The 17,375-nt window shown below is 51.5% G+C and overlaps 6 protein-coding genes across 6 annotated transcripts; 1 reads left to right on the top strand and 5 right to left on the bottom strand.

The window, feature by feature from the left end:
- Nucleotides 1-59: 59 nt before the first annotated feature.
- Nucleotides 60-914, bottom strand: SEPMUDRAFT_120135 (uncharacterized protein; the record flags this gene model as incomplete). Its single annotated transcript, XM_016901575.1, has 1 exon — nucleotides 60-914. The coding sequence occupies one exon, from the start codon at nucleotides 912-914 to the stop codon at nucleotides 60-62; it is 855 nt and encodes a 284-aa protein (XP_016757391.1).
- Nucleotides 915-2,204: 1,290 nt separating this feature from the next.
- SEPMUDRAFT_151360 (SAICAR synthase-like protein) lies at nucleotides 2,205-6,665 on the bottom strand. Its single transcript, XM_016906763.1, has one exon. The coding sequence runs from the start codon at nucleotides 6,418-6,420 to the stop codon at nucleotides 2,671-2,673; it is 3,750 nt and encodes a 1,249-aa protein (XP_016757390.1). The 5' UTR covers nucleotides 6,421-6,665; the 3' UTR covers nucleotides 2,205-2,670.
- Nucleotides 6,666-9,184: 2,519 nt separating this feature from the next.
- SEPMUDRAFT_151359 (uncharacterized protein) lies at nucleotides 9,185-9,767 on the bottom strand. The gene has a single exon (XM_016906762.1). The coding sequence runs from the start codon at nucleotides 9,644-9,646 to the stop codon at nucleotides 9,437-9,439; it is 210 nt and encodes a 69-aa protein (XP_016757389.1). The 5' UTR covers nucleotides 9,647-9,767; the 3' UTR covers nucleotides 9,185-9,436.
- A 208-nt stretch (nucleotides 9,768-9,975) lies between these two features.
- SEPMUDRAFT_151358 (threonine synthase) lies at nucleotides 9,976-12,213 on the top strand. Its single transcript, XM_016906761.1, has 3 exons — nucleotides 9,976-10,083; nucleotides 10,189-10,779; nucleotides 10,860-12,213. The coding sequence occupies exons 1-3, from the start codon at nucleotides 10,027-10,029 to the stop codon at nucleotides 11,877-11,879; spliced, it is 1,668 nt and encodes a 555-aa protein (XP_016757388.1). The 5' UTR covers nucleotides 9,976-10,026; the 3' UTR covers nucleotides 11,880-12,213.
- Nucleotides 12,214-13,134: 921 nt separating this feature from the next.
- SEPMUDRAFT_135709 (DNA repair protein rad18) lies at nucleotides 13,135-16,482 on the bottom strand (the record flags this gene model as incomplete). Its single annotated transcript, XM_016902727.1, has 2 exons — nucleotides 13,135-13,489; nucleotides 13,588-16,482. The coding sequence occupies one exon, from the start codon at nucleotides 16,480-16,482 to the stop codon at nucleotides 14,779-14,781; it is 1,704 nt and encodes a 567-aa protein (XP_016757386.1). The 3' UTR covers nucleotides 13,135-13,489; nucleotides 13,588-14,778.
- SEPMUDRAFT_120132 (uncharacterized protein) lies at nucleotides 13,281-13,834 on the bottom strand (the record flags this gene model as incomplete). Its single annotated transcript, XM_016901574.1, has 2 exons — nucleotides 13,281-13,489; nucleotides 13,588-13,834. 2 exons carry the CDS (start codon nucleotides 13,832-13,834, stop codon nucleotides 13,281-13,283), a joined length of 456 nt encoding a protein of 151 aa, XP_016757387.1.
- Nucleotides 16,483-17,375: the final 893 nt, after the last annotated feature.

The raw sequence follows: 17,375 nt of genomic DNA, 5'->3' as shown, positions 1-17,375 counted from the left end.
CCAATCCCCATCCTCCATCCTCCCCTCCCACTCACTCACTCCCTCACTCACTCACTCACTCACTCACTCACTCCCTCCACAACCCTCTCCCTCTCCCACATCCACCTCCTCACCACGCCCCCATTCTCCACCCCCTTCCTACTCAAAATCGCCACCTTCAAAACCCCCCTCTTAAAACCCATCTTCCCCTCCCCCTCTCTCCCCCCGCCACCAACAACAACAACCTTCTTCTTCGCAGCCCTCCAAACCCCTCTGGCCCTCTCCCTCTCAATCTCCACATTCTTGCCCATACACCTCATCAAAAACACCTTCTTCACCAATTCAACCTCCTCCCTCTCAAGCCCTTGAATCCACAACCGCGCTCTCGGAATCACACTCAAATACGCATGCGGCAAAGCTTGAAAAATGAAACCTTGTGGTCGCGAACAGTACATTGCGCGATGGCTGGGTGGGAGACTTTGGAGCCATTTGTGCGCGAGAGGTTTGATTTGGTTTTTGTTGCGGGATTCGCGGGGGTTGTTGCGGGCGCGGGAGTTGCGGGAGTTGATGGGGCTAGTAATAGCAGGAGATTGATAATGGATATTCGGAAGCAAGAAATTCGCTTCCGTGTAGAAAAGTTGGGCGAATTCGTGGCGGGTGCGACGCGTGGAGAGGGAAGTCAGTTGCCAGGGTGGAGTGTAAGTTTTGGTGATGTGGACGATTTTGGTTTTGTTTGCCGTGTCGGTGTCGATGGCGTCGAGGTTGAGGATGGTGAGGTCGTAGATTTGATCGTAGATTTCTTGGGGGATGGAGGTTTGGATGAGGAAGGCGAGGGATTTGCTTTCGTGGGTGCTGGGAGGGGAGGGGAGGTGTGGTGAGGATATGTTGGTGCGGGTGATGCTGAGTTGCCCGTTGGTGGGAGTTGGTGTGGACATTGTTGTTGCGGTAGTTGATGGGTTCAAAGTCGTATCGTTTTGCTGTCTGTAACGTCGATATAGTCGTGCTGTATCAGAGAGCGGTAGTCGATGAGTTCGAAGTCGTATCGTTTTGCTGTGATGGCGATATAATCGTGCTGTGCCAGAGAGCGGTAGTCGATAAGGTCGAACTTGTATCGTTCTGCTGTGACGTCGATATAATCGTGCTGTGCCAGAGAGCGGTAGTCGATAAGTACGAAGTCGTATCGTGTTAGTCCGATGTCGATATAATCGTACTATACCAGAGAGCAGTATTCAACAAGTGTGATGCAATATCCGAGTACGTTCGTCGAAGCTGTGTAACCGTGTAACTGCGTAAGGTAACTGTGTGGATGCAAAATCCTCTCCAGTCCCATTACCACAGCATATACATATACCTACCTACCTAACAGTCATATCCTATCCACCCGCAAAACTTTGGATCATACCCAAATATTTGCTTACATCCCATAAACTTCAAAATCTACCACTAAATCCCCCAAACTTTACTTCGACCACAACCCAGAAAAGGAAAAAACAGACAGCTTACCACCTCGAGAAGTAAGCAGACCACAGAAAAATTCGACATGTCCTCACAATTTAATCTTTTCCAAACTCTTTTGGGCTCGTCAAGCCGCCCCCAGCCACCTCGTAACCCTCCCTCCCTCCCTCCCTCGTCCGCATCCATCAAACGAACGAACACTAATTCATCGTCTCATCCCTCAAACCTACCAAAGTCCAAAACGTGCCTCGCCACGCCTCGCCTAACGTCAAGAAGGCGATACCATAGAAATCCGAATCCCCACAATCCAGCACCCGTGTTCTCGTCTAATAACTTAGAGCCACAGCCACAGCCACAGCAGCAGCAGCAGCAGCGACACCAGCAAAGCTTCCACATCGCATCGCATCGTATTGCGCGCATCCTCCAACTTCCCACAATCGTCAAATCTGCCTTGCCTGATAGACAAAAAGGGTGTGTTCCGCGACAGGAGTTGCCTGTTGCTAGAATGTTATCCAAGCGAAAAGTCCTGCGTTAATCCGGGAGGCCCGTGGTAGGTGACCAGGTCTGTTTGGTTGCTTGCTTGCTCGATTTTTTCCTCGATCGATCGGATGGATCAATAGGTAGATAAGGTAATCTTCATTTCTTTCCTTGGCCGAAAAAAAAAGCACTCCAGTCACCCACCTAGGAGGTACTTTCCCAATCACGGAAAGAAGAGAAAAAAATGTCATCCTCACACCATCACGATATAGTGAAGGGGGACTAAGAAACAATAACTACTACTACTACTGCCACAGCAGCAGCAGCAGCATTTCCATTGCATTCATACATGCCCATATCTTCGCAAGCTACTAAGCAAAAGTGGTATATGCGCTAATGGTGAACGAATCCCACCACATAAAAATGATGCCAAGCCCATCCCATCCATCCATCCTTCCATCCTTCCATCCTACAGTGTAGTGGTAACAGTCTCGACAGCAGAGTGAATGAACAGAACAGAACACCACCAGCGCCATGCTAAGAGAAGAGCATTCCCATAAAGGAACAAACCAAACCAGCCAAAGAATCGTAACCATGCACGTCACCTGACGAGCAGACCATGGGTGCCCTCTTCTTTTTCGAAAAAAATCCATGACACCGTCCGTCCCATCCATGTGTTGTTCCAGGTGCTCCACGTGCACCCACAATGCGACATTTTTTACCCTCTCTGTGTGCTCACGCGCTCGCTCGATCGATCGCTCACACGCTGACTTCTCCCGGATCGTCCTCCATGACCCTCTCACTCCAGCCTTTCGATGTAACTGCACCGTGCGCGATGCCTCTCTGATCATTCGCCATTCCCTCACCTTCACCTCTTTCCACAAACTTCAAGTTATGCAAGTCCGCGTAGATTCGTTGAAAGTACAACCTTAGCGAGCGCAAGCCGCGCAGATACCCGCGATCGACCTCGTCCTGATGCCGGGGCGGACACGGCTTATGCTGTATGTGCGGCAAGCTCTCCGCCGTCACGCAGTTGGCAAAATCGACAATCTTGAGCTTGACCCCCGCGACAGGACTGCTGGGTGCATGTCGACTCGGCGTTGGGGCACGGATCTTGCCCGTCGTATCCGCGTTCCCGCGATCGTAGATCATGAGGAGACTGCTAGCGTAGAGGCGATATCCAGGCAGATCGCTCACCATCTGTTCCAGTGCATTGATCTTGTCCAGCACCGTCGGAATGTGTTTGAGAGCCTGTGCGTGGCCGATGCCGTCAAAGAAGAAGCGCTTGAGCGCTTCACGAAACTCCTCGCCAGCCTTCAAATCGCGCCCAAAGTATTTGTCCTCAAAGTCGTAGGATTGCGTCTTGACGTTGTACACCTGCATGCCACACACGCGTACGCCAAGCTCGCGCGAGGTCGTCGACTTGCACTTTGCGCGCTGGGATCGCTGCTTCTTGTCATTAGCCTCAACTCCATACTGACGTGTGCCCATTTTGAGGTCGAGGACGCAGGGTTTCTGCATGCCCGCTGTAAGATCCTCAAGCAAGAGGAAGTGCTCGACACGCTCGTCCTGCTGCACCAGTGACGTCTCCGGATTGCGCGGCCCTGGCGCAAGATCGATGGCCGGTCCTAAGCGAGGCAAAGGTTGACCATGTTTGGTAGCGGCACCATTAGCATCGTGCCTGGGAGCAGTCGCAGCAGCAGCTCCATCGTCGGTGGGCATTTCTTTCCTGAGATCATCCATGGCAAAGACACTGTCCTCCCCGGTGTCCTCCTCATGAAACTCCAGATCGCCTCGACTCCCATCGATATCAGCGGGTTTCCTCATGAGACCTCCTCCGGAGTGGCGACGCGGACGCCGACGTAACTTCCGATCAGCAGAACCTTCCGCTGCAGCATCCATCTCAGAAGTCTCGGCACTCTTACTGAGAGCGTCATTGCTGCTTCTGACAGCATGCTGTAGGTCAGAAGTGGATCTGTTCTCCGTGTTGAGTAGTCTGTGCTTCAGCGATGGGACCTGCAAGCATCCATTGCAGAGATCTTTCTTGTCATCGCCGTGTAGCAATGATCCGTCGAGCGACTTGTGGCAATCTGAAGACGACTCCTTTTGAATATATGTTGGTATTTGCCTCACCGAACGACCATGTGCGCGATCGCGGCGATGAGTCTTGTGTATGACAGGAGCCTTGAAAACCTCATTAAAGACTTTGTCACGAAGAGGATTATTGACAGATGTGAAGCCCCAGCTCTGGGACGACTGCAGCGCAGGACGACCAGCAGCTTTAGTTTCTTCGGATTCTGAAGCTCTCGGTGGCGACGACAACGTCCTTTGCAGCTCAGAAGTTGACAAGTTTCCGGACGACCCAAAGAAGTTTTCAGGAATCAGATGTCTATTGTTGGCAATCTCCACCTGCGGGATGCCGGCAGAAGACTTGTTCTGCATGGAATGACTGATCATGCGAGTGTGATGTTCTGACTTGCCATCATGCGCTTTGCCGTCACTATCCAGCCTGCTTCCCTCTGAGACGGTCTGCTTGCGCTTCTTTTGATCCTTTCGATACGTCACATTGAGCACTCCAATGTACCGAGGCATGAAACTCAGCAAGCCCGGATGATGCTTCTCGACCGTCTCGTAAAACATGTTTTCTTTGCTGTTCAGCTGCTTACAGACAGCCCTGCGCGAAAATCTGTAAATAGATGTATGCCCTCCGACTTGGTGCGTGTATGGTGTCAGCTCTACAGCGCCTACAGGCGCCACTGGCTCGTCGATATCTCGTCCATGTGAAGCTCGACGTTCCGATCGAGGCTTGATATGAGGCGTGTTCGTTGGCGTGGTCTCAATCTGGTCCTGGTCTTCTTCAGAGACGGCCGAATATCCAGACTCCGACTCGTACTCCACATCAGACACGGAGTCTTCTGGCGAAGGTACAGGCTTCGACAAAGTCTTGAGGCTGGCGGCAGAGGTGGCCTTGGACATACCTTGCAGGAACTCTGGCGCACCTTCACCCTGCAGGGACACCTGTACATCATTCGTTGTTGGTTGCGCGTGCACACCCTCTACGTCTGCTGCTCTGATCTTGGACGCTCGTTCTGCAAGCTGCTCGTCGGCGGGAGAATCACCAAGTTGAACGCCTTGGTGTGGAAAGTATGTGGCAGAAGATATGTGCTCTCGATCTGACTCGTCCTCTTCGTCCGTCTTTCCCACAGCCTTCTTCAGCTGCTCGTGCATGCGCCAGTCGTGGTCATGCGATTGAGAGTCTTTTGCCAGTGGGATCTTCTTCGACTGGCGCGGTGCCAGATGGTGGTGATTACGTATGTCCTCCAGCAACCCCGTGGGTAGCTGCTGTGCCATTTCTTTTCCCGACACACTAACATGGTTGCCATCTTCCTCTTCAATATCCTCCACTATTGTTTGTTCTCGGCTGGAGTCATCTGCTTGCTCTTCGCGGTGGCGCGAGATCTGCGATATGCCAGTATCTTTACCCTTACCACCCGACTTCTTCCGCTCAATCTCTCGCTTCTCCTCCTGCTCATTCTCTCGAAATAGTCCCAGATAATGACTGGCCTTGCGAGATCGAGGGTTTGCAACGGGCTCAGGCTGTGGCAAATGAGCGTCAATGACCTTCTCCACATCCTGCTGGGAGGTACCGCTGGCCTGACGCTGCGACTGCGCAATGGTCATACCGTACATCTTCGCCTTGCCCAGTCTCCACGAGCGGTACTGCTGGCGCTCAGCACTTTGCAGTTCCTCGGCTTTGGGGCTATTCGGTAGTGAGTCTGGCGTCGCCGGGAGGTTGTCTTCTGGTCGGAATGGAGAGTCCTGGCGCGAGTCTGATTGTACAATGCCTGGGGTATGGTGTGAGACTGATAGGGTGTTCAAGTCATGCATATCGAATAAAGATCGGCGGTGGTGTTGTGGTGGCGGCGGACGAGCATTATTGCTTGTTCGGCCACGTATTGAACCTACTGGCGGTGGTGAATGGTGGTGGTGATGATAGACGTGAAGGTCATTCGGGCGAGCACTCGTAAAGTCGATCGAGTCACTGCTTCTGGCAGATGAAGCGGGCACGGTGGCAGTCGCGGTGGCCATGTCACGCCTGCTGCTTCTGCCGCCCTCGTTGTAATAGATGGCGCCTTCCGGTACAGGCGCAGTGTGGTAGTCCGGCGACGGCGAGGACTTGCCTGCTACGGAAGAGCCGGCGTAGGAGGTCGCAAAGATGCTGTCCCGTTCGCTAATCTGGGGTCGCACAACATCGTGCAGCGCTGAGGGGCCCGACCGACGACGTCGCTGGCGCGATGGCGACTTGCCTGGACGGTTGGTAGTCGAGGAGGCTGCGGCGGAGAGAGATGGAGTGGGAGTGGGAGTGGAAGTGAGAGCGGTAGTCGGACTCGGGGAGCAAGGATATTGGGCAGTAGTGGCGGCGTCATGTCCTCCTATGTGGTGCCGCGCAGACTCATATCGGTCCTGTAGGCGCTTGGATCTCTCCCTCGTGCCATTCGTGGGTGCCATCTAAGGCTGACCATTGAGCCAGCGCAGCGGAATCCTCCTGTCCTGTCTTGGCCTTGTTCTGGACTGGGCTGGATATGACGGAGCTAAGTAGGAACTGGGATGCGCAGAGCTCTCTCTTCACGTGGGCCGGGCCTTGGTGGTCTGTCGCCGCGGGCGGCACGGAAGCAGCTGCAGAGCCTGTCGTGTCGGAGAGGTTCGTATCGCTCGAGAGGCGGGAGGGTATGGTGGTGGTAGTGTTGTTGTTGTTGGGGGGGGGGAGGGGAGGACAGTCGGACGGGCGTGTCGAATTGGAGCACGTTGTGTGCTGTTTCGAAGGCATTGGACGCTTGACGCTAGGTGCAAAGTAGAAGTGCAGGACTAGGACGATTCTAGTCGTCTCAGGCTGTTCGGATGACACTGCCGGCGCTCCATGACATGTTGCACGGACAGTTGGAGGTACCATCTACATACCTCCTAGTCGTAGTGTGATCATCGGGACATTCTAATTTCTCCCAGCCTCCAGGCACCGAGTGCTGCATCATGACTTCTATTGGCCCACATGCGTTCCATGAGTCCATGACCGCCCCAAAGGGCCCAATACACCTCCCCTCTGCCCTCCCGCCACAGGCATCACGATGGCTGCCCCTGGGCAGATCTGCCACTTCTGTCCCGGCAGTTCAAGCCCACCCTGCCTGCCTGCCTGCCAAGAACCACCACCGCCCTTCGCATCCACATACCTCCTACAATCCTACATACAGCCTGCTTGCCTGCATCTCCACGGATCACAGCCTGCAGAGTGAGGGCATCTTCTCCTGTCGCGCCCCCCACGCCTCCAATATAGGATACATATATACACGACGCCCCGATCAGATCAAATCAGATCAAATCAGATCAGATAGGAGTTGTCTTATCTGCCTGCTTGCAGCTCCTTCCTTGCTTGGTCTGGCAGCGATCTGTAGGTACTACCTAGGTAAGGTAGGTACTGTATACAGTCAGTACAAGCGAAGATTTACCAATCAGGGTAACAAGTGGCTTCATGCTCCTTTTGTCTGCGAAATACAGTATCTTAGTCATACATCCCAAGTGGGACATTGGACGGGAACAAGCGACAGACGTGCCACGTCCGTGCTGGATGACTACGCTGCTCTCCACTACCAAGAAGCATCACTAATGCCAATCAATGGAGAACGTGGGTGGTGGTGGTGGAGCTGGTGGTAGAACATTTCATGCATATACGTGGGCCCGGTGCCATGCGCCCATTGAAATCGTGCCGGGGAATCGGAGAAGTCACCTCTTCACCTCTATCTAGCTTTTTTTTTCTTTTGGCTATAACTAGTACTATACAGTAGGCGCTGACATGGAAGATACATGCTGTATGCAACAGAAAAGCAATTCTCTCATCTCGACACCTCGATGACTTCCTGCATTATATATTATACATGTAGTCGGCATACAATCCTCCTCCCTCGCCAGCGGCCTACCAATTTAGCACGAGTACTAGGTACAGGTAGGTATCAACCTCTCCTTCTTTTTTCCTTTTTTTCTTTCTCTTTTCCCTACAATTCTCCCTCTAGGTATCGTCTTGTAGAGTTGGAGTTGGAGTTCTTTTCCCCAAAGTTCGTCGTTATCGTCGTCGTCGTAGTGCCTACCTACCAGGTACTAAGAGCTACCTACCTACATAAGTCTACCTGGTATAGTAGATGTTCTTAGGAAGTAGGTGCGATTCGGTTCGATTTTTTTGTAGGGCGAAATTCTTATAGGGAGGAGAAGAAAGATAGAGAAGAGGATAGATGATTTGCGGATGCACTGTAAGTACCTAAGGAAATGTTGTTTTATTTCGGTTTTCTTTATTTCTTAGCTTTTTCTTCCTTCGTTGTTATCTTTCAGCTCCAGCTTGATTTTCCATTTCATCTTCCATTTCATCTTCCACTTCATCTTCCACTTCCTCTTCCATCTTCCATCTTCCATCTTCCATCTTCCATCTTCCATCTTCCATCTTCACCTTCCATCTCCTGTGCATCCTAGGCTGTTATATCCAAAACCAAACCCAACACATCCCCGGGATGCTATAACCACGTCTCAAATTTCAAGCCCGCATAAGTAAGGTAGACACACCCTCTGCCTTTAGCTACAGACACCACACGTGTTAGGGTTCCTTACACATTGGAGAGTGCCGCTGACAGTGTGGCACCAGCCTTGGTGTTCTTGTACGACTTCCTTTCCACCAGGTGTTGTAAACTTTGTAACAATCTGGTTTCCATTAGCTATATGTGGCTCCCTGGTTCTGCACAAATTGAAAGGGCGCTTACTTTGCAGCAGCTGCATACATGGCGATTTGCACATGTGTTGACACGCCCAGAGACAGGTTCCAATGAAGGACCATCTGCAGAAGCCAAGGTGATCATGGCAAGGAGACTGATTCCGATGAAGAGAAATGTCGATCGAAACATTGTTGACGATTACTTGCAAGGTGTCTTTGCAGTTCGTAGTTCGGCTCCTGTATGCGTCGTTTGATCGAATCCGGGAGAGTCTGTCGGGTTGGCTCAACAACAGTTTCGGTCTTCGGTTCTGCTTGTCGTAGATGTAATGATCCCTTTGATTGGCAAGAGCAAGATGTTCGATGGGAAGAGCAAAAGTAAGGGCTGAAGGTGGGTGAGGTTGTGAGGGGAGGTTTTATGAAGCTCGTTACTGGAATTACAGGTACCGAGGACACGCAAATGCCCCTTGTAGCCAACACCAAACAATCAACGAATACGGAATACTCGGAGGCTGGGTTCACATACCCACGTCGAACACACATAGTTAGCAAGGTATACCAGGCTACCTATGCATGATCAGATTTTCTCCAGACTCCCGACTTTCCTGTACGAAGTCATAGGTAGTAGTAGTAATAGTAGTAGTTTCTCCTAAGACTCTCCATAGTAGAGCACTTATAGTGATAAGTAACCCTTCATTTGTAGTACATTGGCAATGGTTCATTCAGATAGTGTACTGATCAGCTGTACTTTGCTTCTTCCATGGCCTAGACTACAGGCACCTATGTTTGTCCAGGTTTTTGCCCTGCAGCAACCGCATACGAGGAGCTTTCCAACTGACAACCATCCCTGTTCTGATGGTGCGAGTCAGACGACCAGCAGGGTGCTTCTCTTGCGCAAAGGAGGTTATTGTGGTGAGGAGAAGGATGGTTTCCCACTTTCCCTGGAGATGTATCAATGGGAACCCTGTCATTTTGCATTTTTGACTTCATGACAGTTGAGATCTTGGACTCGAAGTTGGTCTGGAAGGTCTAGGTTCTGTCCGAGGAGGATGTTTGAGAAGTTAGCAATACATCCTCCTCTTGGGCCAGACAATGTTGCGGCGATCAGGACTTGTAGAGGGCGAGGTGAGGTCGGGGTTCTGGTTTCTGTAGATCTTTGGCGGAGTCCAGACTCTAGAGATAAAAATACCAAAACTGCCTGTTCCGCTCTCGGAGGCCGCTTGCCGCGATTGGAGGGGTCCAGTCCAGCCATGGCGAGTCATGTAGAAAACAGTAAGTTCTGTGGTTCTTGTGCGAATTTGATCAACTTCTCTCCGACTCGAATATCACTTCTTCTTCTTCCTCTACAAGCGAGGCTGCAGACCAACACAATGGTGGCTCACAGTCCTTCGCAGCGCTATCTCAGCACGAGAGGTGGTTCCTACGACGTATGTGCTCCTCGAACAATACCCCGTCACGGCAGTGTGGCTTTCCCCTTCCCATTGGAGACGGAAGCGCAGTAGCATTGGGGCTTACGCTGAGAAGTGGTGCAGCTCTCGTTTGAGGAAGTGGTGCTCAAAGGACTCGCCAGCGACGGCGGCCTCTTCATTCCCGAGGAGATCCCCCAGCTGCCATCCGACTTCCTGGCCCAATGGAAGGACAAGTCGTTCCAGGAGCTGGCCTTCGAGATCTTCTCTCTCTACATATCGCCCGGAGAGATTCCCTCGGCAGACCTGAAGAACATCATCCAGAGGAGTTATGCCACCTTCCGCGCCCCCGATATCACGCCGCTGCAGACACTCGACGCGCAGAAGAAGCTGCATCTGCTGGAGCTGTTCCACGGGCCGACGTTTGCTTTCAAAGACGTTGCGCTGCAGTTTGTGGGCAACCTGTTTGAGTACTTCCTCGTCCGGCGCAACAAGGGTAAAGAGGGGGATGCCAGAGAACATCTGACTGTCATTGGCGCCACCAGTGGAGATACTGGATCAGCGGCCATCTACGGACTGCGAGGCAAGAAGGATGTCTCCGTCTTCATCATGTACCCCAAGGGCAAGGTCAGCCCCATTCAAGAGGCCCAGATGACGACAGTGACGGACGCGAATGTGCACAATTTGAGAGTCGAGGGCACTTTCGATGATTGCCAGGTGCGACTTCCATCTCTCTCCCTCATGAGGACGTTGCCTTGCTCCTCTGCCAGGATGGCTGCTGACACTATTGCATTTAGGACATTGTCAAAACGCTCTTTGCTGACTCGGAGCTGAACGCGACCCACCGTCTGGGCGCCGTCAACAGCATCAACTGGGCACGCATCCTCGCTCAAATCACCTACTACGTTCACGCCTACTTCAGCCTCGCCAAACAGACTGGCTCTACCGATCCGACCGCCCGCTTCGTTGTCCCCACTGGCAACTTCGGCGACATCCTCGCAGGCTACTTTGCCACTCGAATGGGCCTACCTACAGACAAGCTGGTCATTGCCACGAACGAAAATGACATCCTACACCGCTTCTGGAAGACAGGATACTATGAGAAGCAAGCCAAGCATGGCAGAGAAGCAGAGGGTGGAGGCGCAGAAGTGGAAGATGGAGCCAAAGCAGACCCTAGTGGAGTGAAGATGACTTTTGCGCCGGCCATGGATATTCTCGTCTCGTCCAATTTCGAACGGTTGTTGTGGTATCTCGCCTTCCAGACGAGCAAGACAGAAGAGACGAATAGACGGAGGATGGAAGCAGGAGCCAAAGTCAAGGATTGGCTAGAAGCGCTGAAAAAGGATGGAGGATTTGGTGTCGAGAAAGAGATTTTGCAGGCTGCCATGCAAGATTTTGAGAGTGAGAGAGTAAGCGACAAACACACCATCGACACGATCAAGGAAGTCTATGGCTGGTCCTCCATCCCTGCAGCCTCGAATCCCGTGGTAGCAACAACAGGCATGCTCCACAACGGTCACTATATCCTCGACCCGCACTCTGCGATCGGTGTTGCCGCTTCTCTACGACAAGCGCAGAATGTCAGCAAAGAGACGCATCTGGTCTCGTTGGCTACGGCGCATCCGGCCAAATTTTCGCATGCTGTTGAATTGGCGCTCAAGGACGTTCCGGGCTTCACTTTCGAGACGGTGCTTCCCGAACAGTTCATCGGGTTGGATCAGCTGGAGAGACGCATTACCGAGTCCAAGGCGGATTGGAAGCAGGTCAGAGGTATCGTGGTGCAACAGGTCGCCGATGAGTTGAAGGGCGAGAGGTGAGGTGTGGTCGAGTCTGATCAGTGTCCACATTTGAAGAAACATTTCCCTTGGGATGCAAAGCGAGAAGAGAAGAATACGACTTGTATGAAGAAAAAAGATGCATCGGGTCGAGAAAAAGTTCACGTGCGACGACGATGGACGGATTGAAGGGAAAGGTAAACTAAAGAGTCATAGATGAGGTCTAGGTAGGTATAACCTCAATCAGCCTCAGCACTTTTACATTACACTCCTGCATACATTTGCAAAGTCCGGAAATCGACGCCATTGGTGGTGATGGTGATGGTGGTAGCTCAACAATAGCACCATTACGCTACACTACGCCAAACAGATCAAGTCGTACCTTAGGTAATCTACATACAGCGCTCAGGTACCTAAATTTCTATACCTTCGCCATCCCATCCCATCCCATCCCGCCGACCAGTGATTTCAATAACACAGAAGCAAAGAGAGAGAAGAAGAACCCAGCTGCCAAAAGACAAGTCATGGTTGCAGTAACCTTCCGCACGATGCCCTCTACTGCATGTCTCCAAGGGCACCATACCATACCATTTCAGTGAATTTTTTTCACACTTTTCTAAGATTGGAGATTAATTTGGAAATTACTTTTTGTTTAGTTAAGTGACCTGGGGGGTAAGTAAAAGGATGGACGTATTCTGGTGGTTGATTGATAATTTTGATATTATTTAAAGATACCTAGGTATATGTAACATGTAACATGTAACATGTACGACTACGGCGAATATCGAATTTGGTTAGATTGGACGAGGGAGAAGAGAGGGAGAGAGAGGGAGAAAAAGAAAGAGGGAGAGAGAAGGTAGTAGTAGTGTAAAACCTCTCCGCTCTATCAAGGGTACAGTACAGTACGGTCGTATCTCTATAAGTGATTGTTCCGGGGTAAGGGACTCTGAAGAAGAAAGACTTGATTGAATAGAAGAAAATGTGTATACAAACAGGTAAGGTAAGGTAGGTATTTATCTTTTTGACTGCGGCTTCTTGGTCTTTTGTTCTTTGGCTGGATATAAGTATGTATTTATAGGTAGGCAGTCTTCGCCGTTATTCGGAATCTGACCTACTGAAAGAAATAGTGGAAGCGGATATAGGTGCTAGAGGAGGGGAGCTGTTGACTACAGTAGTCAAGTTGATGATTGTAAGGAAGGATAAGAGATACCTTAATTATCAAATAGAGATGTGAAAATCATACAGATAGATGTGCACTAGTCCTGTTACACCTGATTCTCATAGTCATTTGCATTAAGGGGTATTGTGTATATACAAGATACGGCTTTTTGTTTCTTCTTTCCTCCACCTCTTCCCTCCCCTGCCCCTCTCCCTATCCCTCCTACCTACATCCATCCCTATCCAACATTATTTTCTTCTGAACAACTCAATCCATACCATCATTTACATAGGATTCGGAATCCTCGCACTCGTCGTATAAGGAAACTGATTTCCCGCACCAATCGTCACATTGGCATAATAAATTTCCGTCGCAGGCGTCGAAGACGCTCCCGTCAAAGAAAAGTGCGAAGCCTGCAATACCGCGGGACCGACGGGAAAAGTTGCGGGAATGTGAATAATGTGTGTGATGTTGCCATCGACGTTGGAGAAGTCTACACCAGAGGAGGTAATAATAGAAACCAAGAACATTAGTCACCAATAAATACTTCTTTGAAAAAGAAAGAGGGAAGAGGAGAGGAGATATTCTTACCAGGACCCAATGCCTTGGTGCTGACATATGTGCCCAAACTGCCCATGAACAACGACTCGAGAGGTGTCAGACCAAACGAGATGGCGACATCGTTGATCGTTTGTGGGTAGCCCTCGGTGAAAATTTCGATTTTGACATCTGCGTTGGGTGCAGCGTTTTGTGGCGCGTAGAAGCCGACGATGCGGGCTTGTGCGGTGGAGGCCAGGAGCGTGGCGGCTGCGGTGAGAAGGGTGGTGGTGGAATGCATTCTTTTTCTCTTTTATCCGAGTGGTCGGTTTGCTTGGTTGGTTTGGTTGGTTGAGCTTAAGCGATCAAAGTTGTTTGATGTTTGATGAGATTGATGTTTCGATCGATGTCCTTGTTCGTGGGAAGAAGAGATTTCACGCAGAGAGCAGGGCAGGTCAGTTCTCTTGTAGGATTACACGCAGCTCTAGATGAAGGGCGGTCTGTTGTTCGTGTAGATCCCTGATCCTAGTGAGGCATGGCATTCTGACCAGGTGATGAACTGATGATGGTGCAGGCCTGCCATGCGCAATCTATTTCCAGATGAAAGGGACTACGATAGGTGGGATTTACGAGATGTAGTCTCATTTAGGATGTGGCGCCGTCGACCAGTACCTACTAGTTCTCGGCACGAGAGTTTGAAGATGTCTCGGGGGTCATCCGGACGACTTTTGCTGAAGGTGAATGGAGAGAGGCATTTTCGATCTACCAATTGACGACCATTTGTAGTAAGTGGTAGAATGCATGTGCGCTCAAAATACCATGTCCTGTTCGTATCGTGACGGTCGGGCTGTTGATCGCATGTCTAATGACGATCTGGCGCATCCTGGGGTTCCGACGTATGTAATTAGACGTACATATTTGCATAGACATTCATCAAAGTTCATCTCAATTGCCGGCTTGGCAAAGCAGCAAGAACTCCCGAGGTCGACCTTCATCATCACGCTTGATGGGAAGCTTCAGACTCTTTCGTGGGATGATTCCGTGGAGATACGGCGTGAGATTGGGTTTGAGGTTGCTAGGCACGGCGGATACTGTCGGTCGTATAATGATAATGCCTTAACGCATAGACCCGACGGCGAGGTTATGCACGTGTTCATCCACTCGCTTGGCCACTGGCCAAGAGCTAGGTACCATCGTTCTGTATTCCGTTTGTTCCCCATACACTAATAATCTTGCACACATCCACTATTTGGCGTCGAGGTCCACGTCGGTCACCGGCTGCTCCGGCATAGCAAACATGGGCATTCGCTTCGGCTGGCTTGATAGTAGGACATGCGACGAGAGTTGACAAGGAGAGCCCACATGTGAACTCAAATGCTCGTCTCTGCTATCTGCACGGCCAAATCTCACGGCATGTTCAGTGGTATCCAGGGAGACAGGCTCCGCAGGGGCTGTAGGCACGTGTGAAAGCCTACTAGGATCTGTTTCTTCGGAGACTTGCTCGATTGGGTCATTGAACATGGTGGGTGTTTCCGGGTTGCCACACGACAGCGACTCTTTAGGATGTCCCGGCGCAACGAAAATACCAGTTCCCGGGTTCTGGAAGCCTTCGTTTAACACCGGCGTGGGATCCTGCCCGTCATTGATGGCTTGCACTTTCTTCTGAAGATTGGAAAGGGCCGTGGGATCGGTCTCATATGGCCTGCGGTCGACTAGATTCTCCTTGTCCGGATCAGTAGGCGACGTCTGCATATCCTGCTCGTCTGCTGTCAGCGGAAGCGAGTCCGGAGTGATCAAAGGACTACTCTTGCCGTCTCCATGCGTGGCAGCCTCGACTTCAGCGCTATTCTCGCCGACGTCTTTGGCAGCTCCAGAATGTTGCGACGTAGAGTTGGGGTTGTGTTTCTTCCGCTTTGCGTCGGCTATCAGTCGGCTGAAGTCGTCCTGATGTCGTTTTGAATAAGCATTTCCATCAAAGTCCTTTCGCATCACGGCGTGTGAAAGGCCGTTCCCTTGTGGTGCTTTACCACCCTGGGTCTTTTCCCATACGTCTAGTTCCCGTAACAGCTCTCGTCTTGATCTGGGACTGTTGGAATCGCAATTCGCATTCCAAATGTTCACCCATTCCCGATGTCGATTGATCATCAGCTGTTTTGAGCCAGTCCCCAGCAGTCCCTGCTCCTTCAGCTTCTTCGACAGCGCATTTTCTTTCAACATGCCGTAGTTGAGCTCGTTGATGCGATCCTGCGGACGCGCGCCTTGATCAGCAGGTGGCCTCGAGGAGACAAGACCATTGCGTGGTGTCCTTGAGCTGGCTCGACTGGCCTGTTTCTTCTCATCCTCGCACTTGTCCAGGTGATTGAAGACGTCGGCTTCCTTCATGCGCTTCCCACATCCCAAAGGACATTCTACCAACCCGTCCTTGGCAGGTGAATCCGGTCCGAGCTCTTCTGCACCCTCGTCGTCGCTATCTTCAATCTCCACCGGGTCCTGCTGCGAGGTTTGCGATGCAGCTATGCGCCGGCTCTTTGCCCTCGTCGTGCGACCTCCGCTCTCTGCGACTGCTTCCACCTCGTCGTCACCCAGTGCTACCGCACGTTTGCGCTTCCTGCGTTTCATTGTTGCCTCCACTTCCTCGTTCGACTTCCTCGCCACTTCCAGCACCGTCGGTCTTGCTTCCAGGAAGGTCGAGACCACCTCTTGGATGGCCCAATTGTTCCGCAGTTTGCTGGCCTGGTCGGAAGCGCGACATGCCGGACATTTCCCATCTGCGGACAAAGACGTGCGTATGCATCGCGAGCAAAAGGTGTGGTTGCAGCTCGTGATCATGGGGGTATCGTAGAATTCTTTGCATATCTGGCAGTGGAGGGCATTCTCCAGCGGCGCAAGACTTTTCAACGACGTGGAGAGCCAGTCGGTACTGTCGGGCACGTTGTATGCGTCGTCCATGGCGTAAGATGCGCTGCTATGGTCGAGGATGCGGCGTGATGCTTACCTGAGGCTTATGCGCAGAACTAGTTCGATGCTCGACGCGAAAGCGACGCGCTGCATCGCGGAAAGTGATGACCTCACACTGTCACACTTCACTTGGCCTCCGGGCCTTCCCGTCCGGGCCTTCCCTCCCGGATTCCCAACTCACTGCGACGACAACAACACATGTAGCGAACGGATACTACCTTACTATACATACATGTACTACATTCTCGGCCATTGACTGAGACACACTACCGCGCAGAGCCATACAGCACTATAAAGTCCGTCCCGCTTGGCGTGCGCGAGAAGGTCCAAAGCACCTCACGAAAGTGCTTGGTATAAGCACTTGTTCATTTCAAAAGTGGTGCAATGTTGACTCGGCAAGACCTCCTAAGGCCGCCCGCCAATGCAGCATCCATGATCCATCTCGTCCGAACCGACCCTCATCGGCTTCCAGGACTACCTAGTCTCAGCTTCGTAACGTTCCAACGCCATTGAGGCACTTCTCAAAGATCTTCTGGAAAACGACTGCCCCTCCCTCACGGCGTATTCGCATCTCGTATCTTGGCAACCTAAACCAAGTAGTTTACCCAGCAGCTCGCCGTTACTTTGCCGCGCGATAATAAATTCGAGGATTAGAGAAAATAAGTGCAGATTTAGTTCTATCATTTCTTTCAAGAGCATCCATCTACGCATCCCCCCTCCCAACTTGATCCATCCATCCATACTATATCCACGCCAACAACACCAACTCACAATCCCACCCTCACTCACTCACCATGAAATCCGTCACCATCACCTCCACCTTCCTCGCCCTCCTCTTCGGCGTCGTATCCGCCACAGCCACTCCCGAAGCCGTACCACAACCT

The sequence above is a fragment of the Sphaerulina musiva genome, assembly GCF_000320565.1.
Source record: "Sphaerulina musiva SO2202 unplaced genomic scaffold SEPMUscaffold_10, whole genome shotgun sequence".
Classification (NCBI taxonomy): Eukaryota; Fungi; Ascomycota; class Dothideomycetes; order Mycosphaerellales; family Mycosphaerellaceae; genus Sphaerulina; species Sphaerulina musiva.
This window is presented reverse-complemented; position numbering and strand designations above follow the sequence as displayed.

Coding starts and splice junctions, on each gene's coding strand:
- SEPMUDRAFT_151360 (XM_016906763.1), bottom strand. CDS start 6,420: ATGGCACCCACGAATGGCACGAGGGAGAGATCCAAGCGCCTACAGGAC.
- SEPMUDRAFT_151359 (XM_016906762.1), bottom strand. CDS start 9,646: ATGAAGTCAAAAATGCAAAATGACAGGGTTCCCATTGATACATCTCCA.
- SEPMUDRAFT_151358 (XM_016906761.1), top strand. CDS start 10,027: ATGGTGGCTCACAGTCCTTCGCAGCGCTATCTCAGCACGAGAGGTGGT. Junction 10,084..10,188: donor CGAGAGGTGGTTCCTACGAC/GTATGTGCTCCT, acceptor GAAGTGGTGCAG/CTCTCGTTTGAGGAAGTGGT. Junction 10,780..10,859: donor GCACTTTCGATGATTGCCAG/GTGCGACTTCCA, acceptor TATTGCATTTAG/GACATTGTCAAAACGCTCTT.